At 35.4% G+C, this 25,049-nt stretch overlaps 2 protein-coding genes across 6 annotated transcripts in view; both read right to left on the bottom strand.

Moving 5' to 3' along the window:
* TAGAP (T cell activation RhoGTPase activating protein) overlaps nucleotides 1-25,049 on the bottom strand; it is a 181,082-nt gene that overhangs the window by 97,836 nt on the left and 58,197 nt on the right. The gene's annotated exons all lie outside the window — the stretch shown is intronic.
* PHACTR2 (phosphatase and actin regulator 2) overlaps nucleotides 5,724-25,049 on the bottom strand; it is a 125,465-nt gene continuing 106,139 nt past the window's right edge. For 4 of the 5 annotated variants that reach the window (XM_072409009.1, XM_072409013.1, XM_072409011.1 and 1 more), the window contains exons 5-14: nucleotides 22,860-23,054; nucleotides 22,258-22,455; nucleotides 21,070-21,556; nucleotides 18,591-18,781; nucleotides 15,606-15,762; nucleotides 14,212-14,267; nucleotides 12,813-12,874; nucleotides 11,127-11,264; nucleotides 7,837-7,913; nucleotides 5,724-7,048 (exon numbers count right to left, since the gene is read on the bottom strand). In XM_072409009.1, coding sequence (XP_072265110.1) covers nucleotides 7,033-7,048; nucleotides 7,837-7,913; nucleotides 11,127-11,264; nucleotides 12,813-12,874; nucleotides 14,212-14,267; nucleotides 15,606-15,762; nucleotides 18,591-18,781; nucleotides 21,070-21,556; nucleotides 22,258-22,455; nucleotides 22,860-23,054 — 1,577 coding nt within the window. In that variant the 3' untranslated portion in view covers nucleotides 5,724-7,032. The remainder of the gene's footprint in view (nucleotides 7,049-7,836; nucleotides 7,914-11,126; nucleotides 11,265-12,812; nucleotides 12,875-14,211; nucleotides 14,268-15,605; nucleotides 15,763-18,590; nucleotides 18,782-21,069; nucleotides 21,557-22,257; nucleotides 22,456-22,859; nucleotides 23,055-25,049) is intronic. The other variant, XM_072409010.1, reaches the window with a different exon arrangement.

Below are 25,049 nucleotides of genomic sequence, written 5' to 3' on the forward strand. Positions count from 1 at the left end.
CATAAGCAAAGGAACATAAAATTAAAAATTTAGTTCTTCCCGGAATTCAGATTTAGCAAGTCCCAAATAGCTCTTGGTTTCAAAAACCTTATGACTTAACAGATACAATAAATACACACATTTTTTCCCACTTTTTTAATGAGGTAACAATTGTATTTCATCATAGAGTAATAAGATCTAAACATTGTTCTAAGGCACTTGAAAATGTGCACAGCATTGAACTCTACAATATAGTAAGACTGTATACAGAGCACATCTGTGATTGTTAATATAGTATATAACACAAAATAAAGTTATGACAGTACGGAATATAAAAAAAATAATACATTTTTATCTTTCAGATTATAACAGTGGAAAATATATATTATATAATACATATATGCATATTGCGTTACAATACCCAAAAAGAACAAAGATTGTCTTTTAGGTCTTAACCAGTGTACATTTCCAGTTATTTACAATTCACAGAAAATAATCTGTGCATCCTACATACAGCGAAAAAGTCACTAATCACTACAAATCAAAATATATTTTCATCTACCAATTACAGCTGCCACGCTACGTAAATTCATCACATCCACAAAGAAACCACAAGATACTGCCCCTGTATACATGATTTGTTTAAGGCAAATACAGCAATCTGTTTATTGTAATCAAAAAGCAGAAGGACGCATTCCTGATGCAGTCAATCTTCAGCATTTATACATATCATTGTTTATTAATAGGCCATGCTATACAGTTCATCTTTGACATCTACATGAAGGTATAAAAAAATTATCTTAAAAGAAACAGCATATTTAGCTAAGCCACATTTACGTGTTGATTCACCAAGAAGTTCAAAGCACTAACAGCACTAACATGTTAATAAAGCTTTTATGTAAAAGTGAATTTACAAGGATGGACTGCCATAATAAATTTAGGTTCCATGCTCTTTTTTTGGCTGCCACTTATTTAGTTCACATAGCAATTATTGCAGGACAGGGAAGTTACACTCCCATAATTTACAAGGAATAGTGTGGGAAACTTGTTGCTGCTGAAAAGGTGCCATAACACCTGCTCAAGAGAAGCAAGGCAAGTTACAGTAGTGTGTCAATTTACATATTAGATATAAGCCAAAGCTGAATTTCTAATGTGGGTGGGAGAGCAATGGGAATTTGTGATATTTAATTATAATTCATTATTAGCATAATGCTGTCTGTGGTCTGGACCTATGCATCTGAAACATATTTTTGAGATTTTTTTAAATTAATCATTAATTAAATTGTTTCCATGATGATAGGTTATCATGTTTGTCACCTGGTATGTTTATCAATGGCAATCCTTTAGTGGCATTTCTAATGGTATAATTATGGTACTCTTTAGGAGTATATTTAAAGTGGACATAGAATTGGAAAAGGTATAATTCAATCAGTTTGACGAGTGAGTGGCAAATCCTAAAGTAATTACACTAGGGTTAAGAACAAAGGGTAATGACAGATTATGATTGTTCACTGGAAGGTACTAGATTTTCCTAGTGTAGGTGATTAGAAAGAACAACCAATTAAACTAAGTTGATCATGAGCTCACCTATGATCTTTTTGAAGATCAGTAGATATTCAGATATCTGTTTAACCTTCCCCAAAATCACCTTATCTGCCAACCGAACATCAGAACCTACAGACTGACCTACTTTTGTCTGCCAATTTATATCCACATGACTAGGTTGACACTCTTCCTGGGTTTACATCTTCTTTCTATGAGTTGCCTGCATTTTTTAAGCAGCAGCGAAAGTGCCTACAGCTCAAGCTATGCAAACAAGATTGTATTAAAGATAAGTTTGTGTAACATATACAGTTGACATTAAAAAATCCGGATCCTTCAGTTTTCTGGCATGGATTTCAGAGCGCATTTTCAAATTTACACTGTTTTCTGGAAGCGCTGTTTATAATTGGATGGTGCTGTACTCCAGAATCAGCTGTTAGATCTTGTTTTTCATCCATAAAATGAGGCTGTTCCTGTTGCTGAGGATGCTGTTACTGTCAGTCATGATCATCCTGACAGCCCATTGTCTATTTATCATCTTTTCGAGGGTACAGTAATGATTAAAATTCTGGGGCACTATTTTGTTTAGTTGAACTAAAATTCTGTAAAACTGTTTTTATTTAGTTGGTGAGCATTAAAATTTAATTTGCTTTTCCTTCTGTGTCATTTCATTTAGTGTTATTTTATTTTAATATATACAGCATATATAACCTTCAAAAATCTGACACACCTCAGGTCCGGAGGTTGCCGGATTTTTAAACTTATACTGTAGTTTGGTGATGTTTCTTCGCATATAACAACTACCAGATAAAGAATTGCTGAAATAACCTCGTACCCTTCTTTCCTCAATTGCTGGTCTTTTATTTCTTGTTTTTCTTCCCTGTTAAATTGAATACATTGACGTTAAACAACATGTTACTACTATAAGAATACCAATAAGAATCCTTCCCTGTAAAATTATATTTGGCCACCTTGAACAGAATGTGACTACTATTGCCATTGGCTAGTGCAAGTTAATTTGTAAATAATAAGAAAAACCTAAATCTAAGACATAGGTGAAAAAGAAACCAATTGTGTATGTTTTATTATATTAAAAACAAAGGATTTGAGTGGTATGGTTTAAAAACCATTGCCTAATTTTAGAGGCCAAAATAAAAAAGATAAGGCCTTAAAATGAACTGTAGCAAACATCTACTTTAGGTAGATCCTTCCAATCAAATGTTTATATTTAAAAAGGCTCAAAACTATCATGTTTTACATAATAAAATGGCAGCATGTGATAGTGGCTCATACTAAACAACATGGATAATTCTGGAGGTCTCTGCTGGGGATCTGTAACCAAACTTCACAGACCATATGACATACAGAGTAATAACATAAGCTGCTGTGAATTGCATGGTCGTAATACTAACAATTTTCTTCAGGTATATTTAAATACCGCTCCTGTATAATATTTTTTTACAATATTATCTTTCCTTTGTAACTTATGAAGACAGACCTGTTACCCAGTTACCACATAGTTATCCTCTTAAATCAAAGCTTTAAGTTGAATGCTGATTTTTATTACATTTTTATTAAAATAATAGGAATCTTTAAGAGGAGTCTTAATTCTTAATCTCTGTGTGCCAAGAACAGAGCAGTAGCAATGATACTTTGAAGATTCCCAAGTTCCTCTGCCAAGAAGGAAATGCCTGTTTGCTTGACGCCAGCTAAAAGGAAGCAGAAGGCACTTTTTTTTTTAACATACTCAGACTGATGTTTTGAATTTAGCAAAATGCATATACCCACTAATGACACACTCTACCAAAGCCTGTTACAAACAGAAGCCCATAAAACAGATAATTTGTTTTTAAAAGACAATGGTGGAATAAAAAGTTTAACTTCTGCATTTCCCAGGGGTGACAGCAGTTAATACTAAGTTGCTATCTTAGAACCCCAAGGCAGCCTTTTCAAAGCCAAACCCCAAAGATCAAACTTTTTTAAAGTTAGTCTGAAATATAATTATTCAGTAACGGCCAAAAAAGTAGGTAAAACCGATAATTAGTCAGCAAACATCTTGCCAACAAAATCCTCAAAACACAAATTAACTCTATCAATGAACTGCCAACCACCAAGACAAAGTATTCCAGTTACACCAAGGCATCCTTAAATGACAAGACTGGGAAAGCTGCATTTAAACGTCCTTTTAAACAGGCAGTTTACAGCACATCAGGAACATCGGCATCGGGAATAAAGTTTGCAAGCTAGTTCATAAGCTGCACATTTTTAATACTCAAAACAAACTGCATATTTTGGAAACTGTGAAAGTATAGTGAATCTGTCATTGGTTTCATTATATCATTATGCTCACATACATAAATACATCAACCTATGAATTCACTCTAAGCACCGGCTCAGGTAGAAGAGCAGTTTGTTCATATATTTCAGTGAAGTCAGAAATATATATAAATGATTACTTCCATGTCACTAATGTTTTGTACTTGAATCTGGCTTAAGAAATCAAAGTAACAAAACATAGTCTGTAAAGTGACCTTTCCATAGTGCTGAGATTTGATATACCCTGTTCTTTACATTGTCATACTTGAAAATTAAACTATCAAGGAAGATTGTCAAGTTTTTTTTCAAGGAAGTACATTTTCTACTCATTTACATGAATCTCTCAAGCCAAGTTCAGATGGCCAGTGGGAACAGCAGTTCCTCAGTGGCTACCAAGTCCCGTTCACTAATGAGATTCCTCATGAACCAGTGTTTGGACATTTAACAGGGGGTGGTACTCAACCACTCACTACCAAAACCTCACAGCCTGTCTGAACTTAGCCTTAGAGAACTTTTTAACACTTACCAACTATGCATAAAACACACATTCATTTTGCATATTGGTAAAGCCGGTAATTTAGGCTAAAATTCTTCATACCTTTACAATGTTGATACATGAATTTTTTTTTACTTTAAAAAATAAAACAACACAACTTACTACATTATCTTTATATATATATACACTTATGATAGAAAATCAATTCTAATACTGTTAATTCAGGCATTAGCAAACTTTGTAAGACACAAATTGGGTTAAAGCGCTGTGATCGTGATTTGAGTTTGGCAGGTAAACAAATGAACTGGCCATGTTTATAGCAAATGGCACTAAGGTAAAGCTTTATACAATAAAAACACCCTCCAAGCCATGTATTACCATCTCTTGCCTGTGACTTGAATACACATAAATTTGTTTGTTCAGTTAGACAAAAAAAAAATACTCACATCTTTAGCTGTTTTATTCATAATCAACCACATTCAATTTACAACATCAAATGCTTATTAAGCGGGGACCACCCTTCTATTCACTGATGATCACTGTCACCAAGATAGAAAGGTGGGTAAATCCTAAGTTTAAGAATTGCCATTACAGAAAAAAGTAAGGAGAAATCTTTTCATGATGACAAAAGTTTAAGGGACAACTGTCTAAGTCTTTGTGGAGATTTCCTCTCGCTCTCCATTGCGACTCCAAGACATGAAGTGAAAGGAAACAGCAAAAATGAGTTAAGGTTACCTTATCCCTTCTTTACTCTTAAACAAATTGTTTTGGCTACACATGAACTTTAACATGTCAGCTTTATTACATATGCCCCCACATGACCTGCTTTATTTTAAAAGCTGCTAAGTATGTTTCTTTAGATTTGCACACCCTACCTCCGTTCTCTAAATCCTGCTTGTTTCAATAAAGCAGACCTAACTGAGACAGAGTTGCCTAAAGTAAAAATCATAAAATGATGGGTTTAGTGACTAAACTGTGTGATTTAAAGAAGAACTCTAAACAGCTAATACATGGTTGAAAGCTTTGTTGAAGTGTTTGTAACTCTGCTGAGCCACTCCTGTAATATTCATAAACACACTAATACACTTGCGGCGTGACACCACAGGTTTTTGCATACCCAGATAACCAGAGCCTATAAACATATCAAAATGATAGCACTGCTCTATGCAACAGAGCAAGATTTTTTTTTAAGAGCACACTTCTCCCACTCTCAAGGCGATATCTGCTATTCAGATTCCATTGTGGGAAAATATAAGGGCAGATTTCCATCATTTATACTAGTATTATTAATAAATACATAGGTAGACTTACCAGTGGTTATTATATTTGCTAGGAGCTTTTGCAAATCAGCCTTCTTTTGTCTAAATACAATTTATGGATGTACAATTAATTTTGATTGGTTGCTAAAGGGTTACATCATTTATTATTCTCTGTCCTGAAGAATTGTTCAGTTACCAACCATCAAGTGCATGTTGTATATTGCTTACATGTCAGTGTTCTTATGTGAAGGGACCTAAAATTAACATTAGAATAAATAACTTTACTGAAGCATTGCTTCAGTCTTCCAGAAGATGTATCTCAACCAACATTTGCATGGGATAAACATAATTCTGTAAAAGAGTACATAAAAAAATGGTAATTAACTAGTAGGCCTACTTTAGGTGTCAGCAATATATAGGGTCAGATTTTATGTTAAACATGGTGCAAATAGTTGTATCTGTTTTGCCCTTGAATACAGTTAAGTGCTATGTATATTTTATCATATATTTTAGTGTAAACAATGCAGATAACCACAGGGCACTATGAAATACATACATCATATACAATAAAACAAATTTAGTTACACTATCATTGACATGCTTCAGTTCACATTTGAACACCAGAGAAAGGTATGGATCCATATAGTTGCAGATATTCTTGTGGTTCAGACAGATCAGTTGGTATTACTGTAAGCCTGGTAGTGTGGAGAGACTGCGTTCAGGCTGTCCTAGTTTTCATAATAAAACACTGGATCTGCATTGATTAAGCACAACCTTTTTTTAAAGGTTAAGGTGAAAGACTTTACATTTTCAAAATCATTAGGAAATCACTTGTCTTGCAGTCACAGAGAAATCTTCCAATGTCTTGATGGAGGAATGTGTTATAGTTTCCGGAAGAAATTGATATTTAAAATTACGTTCATACTTTAATTGGGACATAGTTAACAAAGGTATGCTTTAGATGAGATAATCCTTTTTTATGAATACCAATTGTAAATTATCTTCTGATACATAAGCTGGCAGCTTTTTCACTGACATTACTTGCACAAGACATTTGCTAGTAGAAAGAGTCAGTAATTAATATAGGTGCTCATTATTGGCATTTAAAGATTGGGCAGAAGCATGTAACACTTTAATGGTAAAAAAGTCATTGCACAGCCAATGTCAGGCCAGATAACCCTACAATGCAGGTATATAAATCCTGTTTCAGGTTTTTTCCATCATATAAGCCAAAGTTCACATTCACAATTATAGGGAATCTAGAACATGCAAAAGCTGTTGTTTTTCCAGTAATCCATCCTTTTACTTTCCTTCATGATATTAATTTAAACTCCATAAATTTGCTCATGCTGAGAAGATTCTATGCAATATTGATTTATACAGAAATTCCCATTTCACAAATATGAACTTCCAGAATAACTTGTCATTTTCATTGTTCCTTCATGGACGGTGAAATCTATACCAAGAAACAAACAATTAAAAGGTGGTATTTTAAAACATTCAGGATGAATTCTATTGAACAGTTTCGTAACCAAAGTGTACACAACATAACTTTTTTCCACTACGCTAAAAAAAAAATTCACTCTGCTAAATTGACCATTTAGTAAATCAGCCTGGCTGGCCATACAAGCAGAATTGTCAACTATTTGTTTTCTACAAATACCTGAACAAGCGTGGAAGCCAGGTGATTGTCAACTTAAAAAATAGTATGTTTTTTCTTTGAATATTGGCAAAAAATCATACAATCCATGAATTACGACTTCCTAGACTCCTAAACTAATTGGCTTTCAGAAGACAAGACATAAATATTAAGGAGAACGAGAACAGGTGAATCTGCAACTGCAATTAGATGACACTACCATTCTGGATAGTTTAGTGATGTTCTTTTATTGTATCCTTTAAAACGTTAACTGTTAGTAATTATTGTGCAGTTGTACTTAGAATTTATTTTGGCAATTCAAGGGAAGATTTTTTATTTTTCTGTAAAGATTCAAGCTTTGCATGAAATGACAAAGGCAGAGTGACTCCATTATTTTAACTTGTACACTTGTTTTTTTCCATATGTATTTGCAGTTTGAACAGTAGTTAATATATTTTATTAGTAACTTATTGAAAGATGTGATCTCTACCAGTGTTTAATGCCATGAAAAAAAAATGTTATGCTAAAAAGAATAAATATGGTATATGTCGATATTTCCATAACATATGGTTAAATTTTAGGATGAAAAACAAACAGGTTGTTACCTTGTAAACTGTCGACTTTCTTCATGTACTTCCATTTCTGTGCTTTTAAATTCATTAAGTTCTTTTCGAATGGCAGCCTTTGGAAACATAAGTAAGTAGTTACATTAGAAACACTGTATTATTCTGGCATATACCAGATGCACCACCACACAAATCAGTGAATCAGGAGAATGAAGAGTTCCAGAAAAGTGTGTCTGAATTAGGACCTAGGTTGCTGGCTTTGGGCTTGTGTCATTACTAATTACTAATATGACATTAATTTGAATAGATTCTGGGATCATTCAGAATGAAACTTCAGGTGTCTCTGAACACCTTTCCACCTTCTGGGTTGTATCCGTTTTTAAAAAGGTTTCACTTTCCCATGGATCTGTCTGGGAATATTTGAAAATCATAGAAAATATTGATTGATCTGTAATTATAATATCAAAATGCTAAAACAAGTTTTGGTCCCCAGCATCTTTTTCAATGAAAGATCATTTTAAAAATAAGAATTTTTTTATGGGGTTTGATTCATTTCTCTGGCAGATGCTAGAAGGAAGACAGTGCAGAGACCACAACAGTGCAATTGACTATTGGTGAACATGCTTTCCTAGGGGAGGCGGTTTCCCAATTGGAGTCTAGAATTAATTTTTGGAGTACTTTATTAGCACAATAAAATAGTTAATATGAGGTAATTATGATATCTGAGTGGCAAATCCAGGTAACTGTAACTCAACATGTCGAGATGTGAGATGACATGCATATTATTGCTGTAATTATATATTGTTAAAAAATGTTAGTGATACATCTCAAATTTTTAATGTTCAAAAATAATATTTTATTTAATTAAAATTGACTTTATGGAGACATAAAAAGGAAAAAAAGTGCCTTAAAAGTTCATACGTGTGAGAAATATACTTATGTGTTGAGCTACTATATTAACAGACTGCTTATTCAGTATTAAAACCTGCAAACTGATTTAAGTTTGAAACCTTTTCTCTGAATTCCCTTATAATTACACATGAGGTGTTGCTGCCTTCTCCTTGTCCTGTTCTGGCTATCAAAAAGAAAAACACAGGCATGGCGCATCTTTCAATGACCCTCAACTATTTGCAAGAATGACAAGCAGTTAGGGAATGAATAAGGCTATATGATTTTGGAAATCAGTTACCGGTAATTCGCATATTAGCAGTTATCTTAAGCTTCAGAAACAGACAATGTATATTAGTTTACAGATCTAAACAGATCTATAGAAAACATTTTTATTAGAAATGAGTCATTAAAACTCCTGTTTTCTGGCTGTGAAATCCATCCATGTTTTTAGGAGTCGCATGCGGAAAACATCGCAACAATTATTTTTGTGTAAAATAGGATGGTTTGAACTGTTTGCAATTTGTTAACAGATGGATGATTTTAAAGAGCATGTCATTTAATTAGAGGGGGAAAAAACAACAGAGAGACATTTGGTAATCCTTTAGGAGCACAGACAGAGAAGAGGAGGCAGACTTCTAATTAGCTGCTCTATGCTTCTCTATATGTTGGCCTCAGGGCTGCCAAATAGTTAGGTGTAGAAATCCTGACTGGTCTTTGATAAAACTAACACAAGTTATATTCTCCGATGTTGGGATTGATAGAACAATAACCAGCTCCTGAGACTTTAATCTGGCTAGATCCTCTGCTGATTCTAGCCTGGTGTTATTTTCTTTGTATGAGAGGCATGCCATCTGCTGACCTATTTTCCTTTCTGATTCCTCATGGAAAGAAGAAAGATGCTTTAGCAAAAGTTTAAATAATTGTAACTTTATCTGCAGCACTGAACAATGTTTGAGGATTGTCAGATTTGCTGTTTATAATGATTTTCTGATTCATTACTGGAATATAGCTGTCCTGTTATTGATTACATGAAATCTAGTTTTAGATCGGCTGACCCTGAGCTGTTCATTGCTGTATATCTAATGAAAATAAAATTACATTACGATAAAATTTCATTACTCATTTTTTAAATGATGATCTGTGAAGTGCCAAGTCTGCTAATGGTGGCTTTGGGTACAGGGTCCCATGACTTCTGCTGACAGTCCTATTACCCAAACCCTGCAGAACCCCAACCCTCTCCAAAAGCCTTTGTTAGGACTAAATGTATCCATTGTTATGGATATGTTGTGGGTATATAAATATAGCAAACCTATTATGACAATGTACTGATTGTTTTCAAATATATATTTTAAGATATTAAGCTGTACTAATTGTATTAGTTTCTGGTACAAAATATGGTACGAGGGTAGGGTTGTTAAGTAGTTATTATATATATATATATATATATATATATTGTTTTTGTTTATCACAGTCTGACTGTAGACAGTTGATGACTGCTAGATATACAATGCAAAGTAACTTAGTTAAATGAATAAAGATATATACTCACATCATACATATGTGAATGTTTATACCTTCAGCAGATACACCAATGCTGCAAGAGTATTTTTAGATGGAAAACCTACTCACTTCACACATGTTTGCATATATATATATTTAGCAAACATACCCCTGCTAGCAGTCATTTGCTTGTGAAACATATCTACAGGTCTGGAAAACCTGTATTAGCTTTTTGTACTTGTTTGAATGTGTGCATTTTAAAGTTGCACTTAGACATCATAAACATGACTAGGATCTGGCTAAAATCCATCAGGATCAAATCAGGTGACAAATATGTAAAAAAAAAAAATTTGAATATAAGTAAACAGCATAAATGGTTCATGTCTGATAGACAAACACATGCATCATGGATTGTAATGTATAGTGATGATCTACGTACTAGCTAAAATAATTTATCAGTCCCTTTCTAAAGCTACGTACAGACGTCCAATGGTTCTCGCCCTATAATCGTCTCAGGGCCAATATTGGGCAAGAATCTGGCGTGTGTACAGCACCCGTCATCCATCGTCCGAACGACCGTCCTGGCGGATCCACGGACGATGGACGACAAATGATCCTAATGCAAGGGAAAAGGCAAAGCGTGCAGCAGGGTGCCGCTCCGTCGTTCTCCCTCTCCCCACTCCATAGAGCAGAACGATGCTGTATGTACAGCAGTAGACAATAATTGCACGTGTGTACCCGGCTTAAGGAAGGTCACAACTAAAGCTACGTACATTGGTTACTTTTTTTACAAACGATTTTTGGCCAATCGGTCGTTCGTTCATTTCCAACGATAAAAATTGGACGTGTGTACGCAGCTTAAGATACAGTGGTGTGAAGAGTGGTTAAATATCACAATGAATACACAATGAATGCTACTAGAAAGTATGTGCTCTTGCCTTATCAGCAGGAGTTAACCTTGCCCAGGGTTTATCAGCTCGGCGGTCATAGTCCAGAGAATCTGTAACCTCTACATATTCATTGAAGCGCAAGATACGCCTGGCCTGCAGTTCAGCCACTGATGGCCTCAGGCTGAGCTGTAAATAAGAAGTATACAGAAAAGAAAGTTGTTATAGTAAACAGCATAAAAAAAAAGACGAAAGCCCACACTTTATGCTAAGAATCCAGGACACTATTCTTACATGTTTAGTGTAAACTGTCTAGTAACAAACAACAATCTGTTCTGTTTCACAATTAATCAATAAATTATCTAAATATAGTAGCTGCATAATTCTTGTCAACCGTGACCTACAAAGACTCTACAGTATGAGACTGGGGTGTCTTTAAAGTAGAATTTAATTTAAAAAGTGAAAATTTGCCAGCAGGTAGTGTCTATTTGTAGAAGAGACTTCTTGTGAAAAACAATTAGTTACCTGCTAGCACTATGTTTTTTTAATTATACACAGAGCATGCACAGCACTGTGTAGAGTCCTGGCAAAAGAAGCCAGGTGCTGGGATAATACAATTCACAGGGCTCTATTTATAAAACAGGGAATCAGACATTCCTTCAAACATTTCCTTTTGGGAATCTTCCAGGTCCATGTGTTTCATTGGCAGTAATATACTCCCACCAGGGAATGTTTGAGGAAATATCAGACTCCCCGATAAATAAATAGGGCCCACAGACTACAAGAGCTGTTATACAACCAATTTATAAAACAAGACACTGGACCTGGAAGAACAGGAGAAGACATGGCAGGGTTGGGGACTGAGTAGACTCAGGGAGTGAGAAATCCAACAACACTGGGGTGTCGACAGCACATTCAGAGTGTGTCAAAATGTTCCAATATGGTGGCCATACAGTGACATTATGACAAATGCTGACTGCTGACTGCTGTTTTAGCCAAATGGTTACTTATGTATGTGAAATAAAATCTTTATTATCTGAATTAAAAAAAGAAATAGGGTGCATTTGTAAACTAAATAAGTATGTGTGTGTTTGATGCAATCAAGACTGGGGCAAGTACTGGCAGATGTGTGTCATCCATGTGCATAGTTATCCAATGCAATCCAGGAGAATAGCACTGTTAATTTTTGGCATGGAGCTCCAGGCAAGAAGAGTGATACTCTGCCCTAAGAACATTTTTTTCCCTAGAACCCTAGTTTTATCATAGATAAAAATACCCCTTTTTTAATTTACAGTTTCAAGCAAAAGGATCCTCTGTGCCAATAATTTATCTTAAAATTCTTAATTTAAACCCATATTTAGGTCCATTAAACACGCACTCTATGTTTTTGTCTCTATATCTTTTCTGAAATGAAGAAGTTGGTGGTGTTGCTGTAATCACACTATAGTGATTTTTTTTGGCACTCTTTTAGATCAGCAGCAGCATTGCAATTGTTTAATAAACGTCATCCACTTCATAACAAGACATATATGCAGAAAAAGGGAACAGCTGTGGTAACAATTATAAATATACATCAAATATTATATTAATCTTTACAATTGAATTGTGTTTGGCATAATGTTATCCTAGAAGATATTTAGCTGTGGCATCTTGCAGATAAGTGTTCCCTCTGAAACCCCAAATAACCTTAATCCTATATGGCATATTCTGTGTAATGTCAAAGAGATTTTTTTTTACCTTGCGAGTAAGCCTTCGCTTTAGTTCTCTTCTTGCTTCCTGTTCCTCTTCTTCATTTTTCTCTGATGGAAAAAGATATTAAAACACTTTGAAGTTGATGAGTAAAACAGCTTAATAATCTCTAGACTAAAAATGTTAAAAGCAAATGGAAGTTACATCATACAGCATACACTGGGGAAACAGAATATGATATAAATAAATATATTAAAAAAAACTATATAAAAAAAAAAAACTATATATATAGGACAGTAACAAAAACATGTGTTTTTGTTCTTCGATATTTGGCAGAATTTTGCATTTATCTCTATTGTAAATAACAGGTTGGAGTGTGAACCATTGTGAAGCTTTTCCCTTTGTTTACTCAGCTGTTTACAAAATCATTTCCTAGAAGAGATTTCCTGTCATTGAAAGCTGGATTTTGAAGCAGAAGTCCAAAAACATATTAGATCATAGCACATTTTCTGTTTAACTAATGAAATGCACCTTTACATACCTCAGTTTTTACTCCTTAATAAATACAATTTAGAATTGTTAAAGCGTATTTGATTTCTGTGCACGGATACTGCAGGAAGATGATCTACTGTCCATAAGTCAAAAATTATGGAAAACACCATAAAAGTCACAGCAACTTAAAACTATGAATTTTTGTTATATTTTATGGGTAACTGTATGTTAATTTAGTGAAATTTAGTTAATATAGTTGCTTTATTTACCTAGTCATATGCAAGCAAAATCAATGTTTTGTTGCACCTGATTGGGTATTCCAAATGAACATAGTTTCACCTAACTAAGCTAAGCAAATATTAATTAACACATTAAATAATCTCTACTCCTTGAGTAAATCAACTCTAGTGTGTTTAGTTTCTACAGGCACACATGAAACTAAAATGTAGAGATATACATGACTGTGACCAGCACTAGTTAATGAGTATACAGCAATAGTCATAAGGACCAGAAGGCTGTTTTTCTTCCAACAGCAAAGCTCTGGAGGATATGTAAACTTCATATCGAAAACCGTATGGCAAAATCTACATTAATTCTAAGCTATGTATAAACAGTTTATTTTCAGCTGTACAAGATCATTCAAATCATTGTATTTTTGTAACAGTCACTCAAATATGGGTTGATGTATGTTGGCTATATTTCTGAATATTTGAATCCTTAGAAGTGTAACCCAAGTTAATCGTATCTGATACATTTTTTGAGAAATATTCAAGTGTCTGGAATTCTCTAATGCAACAACCTTTGAACAACATTTTTTACGTTTAGCTACTACGGATAAAAAGAAAAACCCTTTATTGATGCACACTGTTTATAATCAGTGAAACATCTTTCAGTTGAAAATGATACACTCCTATTAAATGTAAATCCTGATTAGTTTAAAGTGCTATATATTTACGTTTTAGAATATTTCTTTGCTCCAGCTCTTCACTGGTGGGCCTTTGACTGAGTCTCCTATGGAACAAAATCAAACCACATTTTTTAATACAGCAGATGCTAAGAAAATCTCCAAATTACATGACAAATAAGTAATTGGTAAGTGGGAACAATCTCATATTACTATATAGGTTTCACAAAATTGTTATCATTATGAAAAAAATGTCTGTTATAGTGAGGAACAAAGAAAACACAGGAAAGAAAATTACTGCTACCAATGCTAATATTTATTTTTATTACTATTATTATATTTTTAACCAGAATATACCTACTTGTGTGTACAAATGCATATTATGCTAGGATGCTGCCAACCATTTCTCACTGGTTTTTAAAATATAGGCAAACAGACATACAGTGGTACCTCGGTATAAGTCCGCTTTGGAATAAGTCCAACTTGGTATACGTCCTGTTTGGACACGAAAAATTTTGCTTGGTATACAACCTTTGCCCTAGAACTTGTATGGGTCAGAATGAGTCATACCACTGCCCGCTACCCTTATTTACCTCTCTCGAGACAAACCCACGACTGACCATGAGCCTCAGTATGCCAGTTGCTACCATTCAGTAAATAACTCGCGCTATAACTCTCTGTGAATTACATAACATCTCCTCCTCCTCCCTTCTCAGCACCATCCTAGTAGGCGCGCAACTCTTCTCAGTAAGGTAAAGTGAGGTTAAATTTTCATTTATTTCAGCATTAAGCAGTGTTTAAATTATTTTATACAGCCCCATCAATGTATAATATGCCATTAACAAAAGGATTTTTTTTCATGGGAACAAATTAATCATTTTCCTTTTATTTCTTATGGGAAAAATTTGTTTGGTATAAGTCCTGTCCAAGGATCTGGAACGAATTAAGGACTTATACCAAGGTACCACTGTACATATAAAAACCCCTTCATGCAGATCCACAAAGGCAGCAAGTAATTGATTAGTCAATATATAACAAATATGTTGTGTTGTGTGTCCAAAAAGGTCATCAATGTCAAAAACAATGGAGGAACAGAGAAGTACCTCTTTTATAAACAGTATTTAAGAATAATAATGTCACACATGAGAGTGACGCAAGGAAAGAAAAATTTAAAGCTTTTTTTTTTTTAAGACAAAAGTTTTAGGCTAAGTCTGCACTGAGTTTAACTTTAAACACTTATAAAAGCTTTTGTATGAGTTTTTAAGCATTTGTAAATACATTTTAAAACAGGATATGTGGCAAGGACAAGTTACAATAGGGTAAAATGCCCTACAAATGCCCCAAAACAGCCAAAAACGCCCATGCATGTGAAATAGAGGTGGCACAGTGACTCATAGATACTTCCCCCTAGTTATGTAAAGAAAAAATCTTGAGGATGCATATACCTCACTAGTTTTGTTCCAATCTGCTGCCACATCTCCTGTCGCTCTTCTTCAGAGTTACGTGGCAGAATATTCTTGTCTTCTAGATCCTTCTTTGATGGTCTGTTCCCAAGTTTTATAGCCAGCGTATCTCTACGGCGGATTTTACTTGCTAGTGTACCTTAAAACAATGAATAATATAATAATAATATATTACTACGTGATAATAGATTACAAATATGGGAGGAAAGATTGCTGAGGAACTGGATGATAAAGACTATAAATATACAGTATCTGCACAATAGCAGCCAAGTATATATATTGTACTATATATATTGTACTTGGCACTTGTCAGGATTTTGTTCATTTATGTTTTGCCAGGCTTGTGAATTACACACCTCTGCAACACTGCATACCCAAAACTTACTTTCTTGTTCAGCATTAATGCTTACAGTGTTCTCCCCAGCTCCTTTTAGCTGGGTGCACCACCTGAAATTTTTTAGCAACCACCAGGCTGTTTTTGGGTGGTTACTGATGAGTTAGGTCACAATACAGGGGCTGCCACCCACCTACAATTTTTTACCACCCAGCTTAATAAACATTTTGGGTGGAGCACTGGCTTATGTTATTTACCTTTTATCACTAGAAGTGGGCATTGATTTGGGTTGATTTACTAAAGAAATAGAAATTGTTCATATGAAAACTGAACCCCCTGTATACTTTATTTACTGTCATTCACTTTGCAAAGGAAACAACCTCAATTAGTAATGTAACCTCTCTGCAGATGATTCTTTGTTCAGTAATAAGTCTGAAAGTAGAGTTGACACAGGAAGCTGCCATGATGAACCAGAAAATAAGTGTGTAGGGAGGTAAGAATCATAAAATAAATAGCCGGAATTACATATAATTTTTGGGTAATGTTTTATAGCTATTTCTGGTGCACCATACATAGGCCATAGACATGGGCATTAGCCAAATTCATCATTCATGACCCAAGTCAAAATATACATTTAATAGTGTTCACATTTTCCTACTCTGAATTGAGGTCTGTCTGGCAGGCTAAAATAAGACAGCATTCAGGTTTTTTGTTTGTCCTGCTGTACAGTAACATGCACTTCTGCAAATATTGGGGTTGTAAGCCTGTTGTCAAAAAAAAGCAAGGGAGCATTCCTTTTGGATGAAAGTTGTTATGGGGCAGTTTCAAGCAATATTAGGCTGGAAAATCCAGCAGAATTTCATGCGAGACTGTTTTATTGTACAGAACAGTCACTTCCTACTACTATTAACCTCCCTAGCGGTATTCCCGAGTGTGACTCGGGGTGGAAAAAATTGCAAAAAGCGGTAATCCCGAGTCACACTCGGGGTACCTTTGAGGGTCCCTCTTACCTTATCCCCGCGCTCCAGCGGCGATCTCACGATCCCGCTGTGATGGCGGGGCGCTTCTCCGTTGGGGGGCGTGGCCGGGCAGGAAATTTAAAAGCAGATTACGGAGTAATCTGCTTTTAAATACCGCCCGGGTCCCCACCACCCCGATGCACGCATCTGCAGTTAGATGCGATGCACCATGCAGGATTTCTGCTTGGTGCATCGCATCTAACTGCAGATGCGATCACCAATAGTAAATCCAGAGGGTGATGCCAGCGGAGATTTCCCGCTGGCAGCACCCCCTGAATCTACTGCTGTCCTGCTCGCATCTCCCGGAGGCTGATCTCCAGGTGATGCGAGCAGGAGAGTGAGCAGCGGGGACATCATCCCCTACTCCCGGAGGCTGATCTCACCCTCGGGAGTAGGGGATGATGTCCCCGCTGCTCACTCTCCTGCTCGCATCACCCAGAGATCAGCCTCCGGGAGATGCGAGCAGGGGAATGAAGTAGGGCGGGGACATCCCCACCGCATCACCCGGCAAGATGTGTGACATCTTCCGGATGATGCGGTGGAGTGATGGATTCTGGGGGCGGGAAATTTAAAAGCAGATTACTATGTAATCTGCTTTTAAATTTTTTTTTTAAAGTAAAAACACATCAAAACATATAATAAAAGTATAAATACATATTGTAGTGCACCAAGCATCATTGCCCAGTGCCCTGATTTACATTTTGCACGCTATTAGCCCTGACCTTTTAATGACTTTTTAATCACTTCCTGAATTGAAGTAAATTTTTTTTTCTAAAATCTGCATATAATTTATATTATTATTAATCAATAATATTGCACCCTTGTTTGGAAAATTTCAGAAGGAAATTTTTGATTAAATTTTTTTTTTTGGATAAATTACATTGTTTTGGGCTAATATTTCATTATTTTTTATAATAATGATTTATAATTATGTATTATTTTATAAATTATGATTCTAATATAATAAATAAATATAATAATTATACCCGGGAGTTAATCCTAAGAATTACAGGCCCACAATATAAACAAAAATTTCTACGCAAAAAAAATAGGATCACTTTTTGCATCAAAAATGACAGAATTAGAACGCTAGGGGGGTTAAACAAGCTAACTGTAATTAGCTCAAAAAAAAATTTCTTCAATTACAATACAACTTAATCAAATGTTGGATGTTTAGGCCAATTTGCAATTTTCCAAAAACCCAACAATAATACCAATATCTAATATTTACATTATTAATACACATTAGTAAACAATAATTTGATCAAGTGAAGTAATGCATGTTTATGCTAAGCAATATTTAGGTACAATAGGTTACTCAAAATCAATGCTTAAGTTTTATTAATATTCATAAAGATGGTTTCCTAGTTAATTCAGCTGCAACAACAATAGCTGCATGTTTAACAGAAAAGCTGCCAGTGCTATTTTAGTAGGGTGTGGGGGTGAGCTGAAAGTTTTCTCATTAAATGTGGAACTACATTATAACGAGCACAGAAATGGCAAAACGGTGATATAGAATGTCATGATGGCACATAATACTATTCAGCAAGACTGAGGTTTCTCTGCAGTTAAAAGGAGACAATTGTCTGCTGTAGATGTTTTAGTAACCCTCACTTTCTGTGCTGTCATCATCATCGTCATCATCATCTGTGTAGAGGATGGGTCCATCTGAGTCAGAATCACTTGCTTGGCTCTCTTTGCCTTCACTGTCTCCATCTGGAATGACTGAAGTTTCAGAAGGTTCATCTGTCACCTCATGGCTTTTAAGGCTTGAGGTGTCTTCATGGCTTATTAAAGGAACATCACTAAACACAGACCAAAAAAAACATATTTGTGTTACAAGGCTATTGTGTGACACCTCTGAATCTATGCAAAATAGTACATAAACAAATGAATACTGTTACCATATATAGAAAGGAAATGCATGTGGGATACAAAGGATACAAGGGGGTTGACTATATGCCAGGCGTGTAATGCAATTCTGTAAAAATTCACCTCTCTACCTGCCCGGGTAAAGACTGAATTCAAGACAGAAAGTAAATGCAAAATTCCAAAATGTTAAAGTTGATATGAGAGCCAGATCTAATTAGTTTTTTTGCTGAACTAACCAACACAATGGTAAAAAGATGCAAAAATAAATATTTCTGTGTGCTTTACACTTAAAGCTATAGTCTAGGCAAACAAAACATAACATCATAACCATAACACAAATAAATGCAGCTCTGTAATCACCTCATAAAATGTATTTTCTTCAATGTGAGCAGTTTATGGAACAGAAAGCTTTACTTTTATCAATATTACTCATTATTTAAGGGGGTGTCATTTAAAGAAAAGGGATGTCATGGTGTGGATAGAGGTTCGCGCGTACTGGCATACAACTACTACAGAAAACTTCGTTATTCCACAAATGTTTCATTACTGAAATTTCAAACTTTTACTTATCAGCAAATAGAATCTATTTTTTTTTTTGTTTGATTCCTTGAAATTGTTAAAAAGGTCAGTTTAATCTATAGAAACAAATTTTTGTGAATACAGTGTTATTTACTGTTATTTATGCACATTACTTTCCTACTAAAGTGGAACTATAGTTTTGAAAAAAAAATTGTTAACAGGGACGGTCTTTATTTCAGAAAGGCACAGGTGATGTCCCTTCTGCAATAAATCACACTGATCGCCTGATCAATGCTTTCTTTTAGGAGACTGCTGAGCTGCATGATGATGGCAGGATGGGTTGGGTATCCTGGCAACCCTTGGGTTGAGACTAAATGAACTCCCACAACATGTGCAGGAATTACTTCATCCTGGCCTGACCAATCAAGATGGATGAAAGGCTATATTTAAATACAGTATTTAAATTTATTGCACTGTGTAATAATGAACTTTGCAATAAATTTCAAGTACTTTGTATATTATTTTGTCACATGGTTCGTCTTGAGAATTAACTTGTTAAAACCAAATTCTTAAAGCAGTAATATTGATTAGCGTATTACCTTTGGATCTGAACATTACAAATTTAGAAACCCATTGTGTAACTGTGCTTGGTTTTACTTGTGGACCTATAGACAAAGCCAGGACTGCATTTAAGGTTTCTGCTAAAAGATTGTCCTACAATGCTCACACCGTTCTTCCTGTGACTACAAGTCTTGTTCCTCCTCATGTAGACATATGTTTTCTTCTGTGTTGCAGGGATGTTGGGAAATGTGAAATCCTATATTCATCCTACCTTTGGGTGTCAGTTGGTCACATCTGACTGACCTTCCCACTGGATGAATTCAGGGATGAGAGGAAATGAGCTTTCGTGCAGTAGGAAAGCACATTTGGCACATAAAAAAAGATATTTGTACTCCCCACTTTGCCTTTTTACATTCTTTGTAAGCACTTATTACGTTATAGGATTTACCTTGTTCAATTTTGTGTTTAATTGGGCTTTAAGTACAATTGTCCTTTTATAATTCTCTCCAAGCCAGCTTGGTAAAATAATTTCCTTACTCACTGTTCCAGTAATTACAGCGTTTGTAGCAAAACAGCCCTTGCTATGTTGTTTACTTTCCCTACACCAGGCCCCTAATAATTTACATGGGGGACACATGCTCTGCTGGATGTCTGAAGGCTCACCTAAAGAAATGAATGGGGCCACGCACACATGCTATAAGCTAAAAGCAATTACATTATAGGGAAGATTTTTAAAGTATAAACCAGTATTAAGTTCAGGAAGGAACAAAAAAACATTCATCTAAGGCTTCTCATACAGGCATTGTTTTTTTGACAAACCTTCACAGGCACAGCTTTAAAAACAAAGGCCCTGATTTAATAAAGCTCTCCAAGGCTGGAGAGTATACACTTTCATCAGTGAAGCTGGGTCATCCAGCAAATCTGCAACCGTTTTGGTTCAGAATTGAAAACATTTGCTAACAAATAGCTAATGATTTTTAGGAACTGCATTCCAAGTTTGCTGGATCACCCAGTTTCACTGATCAAAGTGTATCCTCTCCAGCCTTGGAAGCTTTGTGAATTGGGCCCACAATACTGAATATTACATATTTGTATGAGGCTGACAGATCTTTCTACAGGTAAACACTAAATTATGAATCACCTTTCAGTATTTTCTTCATTCACATGGGCTATTTCTAAGGTAGTTTTGCTGTCATTGCTGTTTTCTGGTAACTGTAAAATTTCACAAACAGTGGCAGAGTCATTGCGTGGCTTTTCTTCTTGACTTGTATCAGAAACATTGCACTGATTTTTTAACTGATGCTTTACAGCAGGAGAAGTGGACTGTGGTTTCTGCTGTTCAGTGGGAGTATTTTCTGTTGCATTGTTCTCTTGTATGTCAGAGTCCACCTTCTGAGCAGCTAGCTCAGTCCTGTCCCGTTTCTTTAGGCCTGTAGAACTAGCATTCGACAACAGAGGCTGATCCACAGATAAAGATTTGCTTGGTAATTTTTTGGCTCTTGGAGTGGTTGAGATCCCAGTTTTGCTGGATAACTGCTCTTTTGAAGCTTTTGGCCTGGAAGAAGTTGATGCCAGAGTGGAAGAAGATGTCTTAGTAGCAGCTGTTTTTCTGTTACTCGAAGAGGCATCTAAAGGGAAAAAAAAAGAATAGCATAAGGGTTCCATATTACCCCTGAATATAATTTTTTGCCTAAAACCACAAATATACAGTACATATTATTTCAGATGAGCTCAGTCTGGCTAATTAGTTTCACCCACAGCCTTTAGTCCTATTGTCTACAATGAGTCACCAGTTGGTTACAGAGGGTATTCTGTCTTGATACACAATTTTCTCAATTTGGCACTAAGCAATAACTGAACATTTTCTTCTAAACCCCCAATATCTTGATTTTACTTTTAAATTATTAGCGGGATGTGACCCCTGAAAGCTCATTTATATAACTGAGATTTAAAAAAGGCAATAGTCTGCTAATGTTTTTCTCAGCTGAAGAAAGCAAAAAAGTTTCAAGTTCTATAGGATTTTAACCACATGCTCTTTAGAAGTTTGGGCCATACTCCCACTGTAACAATCCTCTAATTTAATACTATGAATGTAACACTTAGCAAAAATGATAGAATGATTTAAATTACCACTAACATCACTAAAACTAAACTGTTTTGTTCATAACCAAGACAAAACATAACTGCATTTGGGAAGTTCAGAAGAGTAAAGAAAATGAAAATACTTTAGAATAGTCAGTAAGGTTGGCGTTTAAAGTGGGTATTACATTAAGGATGCGCCCTGTTTCTTTCACTTTACACAAGTTACTAGATTTCCTTATATACTTACTGTTCTCCTGTGTGCCTGCTCTACTTGTTGTCTTAAGTGCCGGAGCAGACAGTTGTTTGGAAATGCTTTTGGCAGGTTTTTTGCTGGAAGGTTCATCTTTCCTATGGCTTGGCCCAGCAGATGCTGCAGAAATTTTTGAAGTTGTGACAGCTTTTTTTGTTTTTGTCTCAGGCACTCCTACAGTCTTCTCAGTTGACTCTAACAAATAAGACATAAATAGCAATATTAATCAGCTTCTATAAAGTATAATGTGAACCACTGCTTTAAAAACATATAGAGGTCTTTCCACCTCTACTAAGCAATGTTAGGTCGTTTCCAATACTTACTTATACTTCTTCTGGGTTTGCTGACTATGTCTATTCCCTTAGACATAGCAACGCTCACACATTACCAATATAAGCAATGATCTATGACTTTTAGGAAAGTGGGGTTTGAATTGAAGGACCTTTCTTGGCTGTCATATAGTAGGAAGTAAGGAAGGGATCTGAAATATGCATTTCACATCATGGAATACTGAGATGATAAAGGGGTTTATGGGAAGACATGCCTGGGGATGCACTGCACAAACATGCAATGAAGCCATCAAGCCTTGCCAAACTTACCAGTGTTGCGTGTTGCTCGATGTGTTGGCTTGGGAAGGGTGGCTGGTGGCTGCTTACTAGAACTAACCGCAGGCTGTTTTGTAGCTGCTTCATTTTTCTTATGACTGCCAGCTACATTTTTGGAAGGAAGATTTTTTTGAGGGGGTTTAAGAGGAGGTGGAGCTGAAGGTAATTCTGGGCAGACCCGACCCCTTTCTATAAAGAAGAAGATTGACAGAGGCTGGCTCACACACTTCATTCGAGTGGTTTATGCAAGACAACAAATCATTTTTATAGAAAGGACATGATAAAAGTGTATTAATCACAGCTTGACAAACAGAAGGAACTGAAAATGAATAAGAATGTGTAATTTAGGGGAAAAACACACAGAAGTACAGCTCATCACCATCAAATGTACAAGAAAATAGCATCATTATGTCTTATGATAATATTAGGAGAATAACCTAACATGTCAGCTGACCATTTACAATTCAACTTCCTTTCTACTGTACCATTTTCTGTGACTGATAGAATGAAGATGTACCCAGCTATTCAGCCCAGTTTTTCAAATCAGTGTAGATGGTATACATAAAAAACTATGCACAAAAAGAGGGACATGTAAGAGACTTATTTGTCTCTTATTTGTGTTTATTTGTGAAAATAAAATAAAGGTGCTTTAAGTGTGAAGCAGTTGGAGACTTTTCAGGATGACCTTAGGTCAAGACCTTAACAGTGTGTGTCCAATAGCTATTCGCTCCAGGAAAGCATTGTCATAACCACGTTTAATATCATGTAGCCTCAAGTCTTTTATTGAAATGTATTTACCTGGCCACACTGAAAAACAAGAGTAGCTGCTCCCTATTTCCTTACTACATAAACAAAACAACAGCCATCTGTCCTAGTGCCTGAAAGATTCAGTCCTGGAAGAATGACTACTATAATTTGTTTCTTGTAGGAGAAATAAAAATGTTTGATATTCAAACCTCATCATCTTTTTACTTCTGTAAATCATCTAGTTGACCTACTTAATAGAAGACAAAGTCCTTTATACTGTCTGTTATTTAACTGAATAAAATTAAAACATGTCAAAAATGTATAACCAGAGGTTACCGTCAGTGTAAAAACTGCACAATAAAATGATCAGCAGATGCAGAAATTTTGAAAGCAAAGGTTACATGCAAATCTTAACTTTTACTGATAAAGCTGAGTTTGACCTAATATTCCTTATTGCTTGAGCACCCTGGTAATGAATGTGGCTGCTGCCTTGGGTCTCAAGATTAAAGAAGGAAGTGGGGCCAAAAAGAAAAAAAAATATTTTGATTGCAACCTAAATTTTATCTAAAACTAACAATTTATTTTTTAGTTTTGAACAGAATAGAGATTCACATTCTCTAATTGGTGACCAATTTTTCAAAAGCACTAAAGCTGCGTACACATGTGCAATAATTATTGTTGGAAACGAACGACTAACGACCATTCGTCCAAAAATCGTTAACAAAAAAGTGCACAACGACGCCAATGAACAAGGATTGTCACTGGAAACGAACGATCATCCCGCCGGATCTAATTGGGCGTTAACTGTTCATTATCTATTGTGTGTACAATCGTTCAGTGATCGTGTATGGTTTTGCAGTACACTTTCTCCTTTACATGTCACTTCCTGCATCATTCAAACAATTGTATCTAGCGTGTGTACATTATTGGTGGATTATATTTGAACAATCGTATCATTACAGCATGTACAGAATTGTGCACAATAAGATCGTTCAAAATAATCGTGCATAATCGTTAGACATTCGTTTTCTAACGACAGTTATTGCACATGTGTACCTAGCTTTAGGGTGAGGGAAAATGGAAAAAAGTTCTCAATTCCTGTTGTGTCCATGGGACGGGATGTGAAGGGTAATCTTAAGAGTAATTTTAATTGGAATTAAAACCCTATACTTATGTCAATCTAAAACGTGCAATATATGTAACTTTCTAGTTTCTATTCATTCTGCCCACTGTAGAGCATATTTATTGTCTACGTTTTGTTTATCACTCTGAACAACTAAACTAGGTATACTTAACCACCTAAGCGTTACACTGAGGTCTAGATTTCTGTACCAAAAGTGATCCACTGTTTTTCATGAAATTTTTTTTTAAATTGTAGACCTGTAACTTACAGAAATATGTCCGAACAGGGGTTCTAGTAGATAATATGAATATAAA

Source organism: Pyxicephalus adspersus, chromosome 4 (assembly GCF_032062135.1).
Source record: "Pyxicephalus adspersus chromosome 4, UCB_Pads_2.0, whole genome shotgun sequence".
NCBI classification, from domain to species: domain Eukaryota; kingdom Metazoa; phylum Chordata; class Amphibia; order Anura; family Pyxicephalidae; genus Pyxicephalus; species Pyxicephalus adspersus.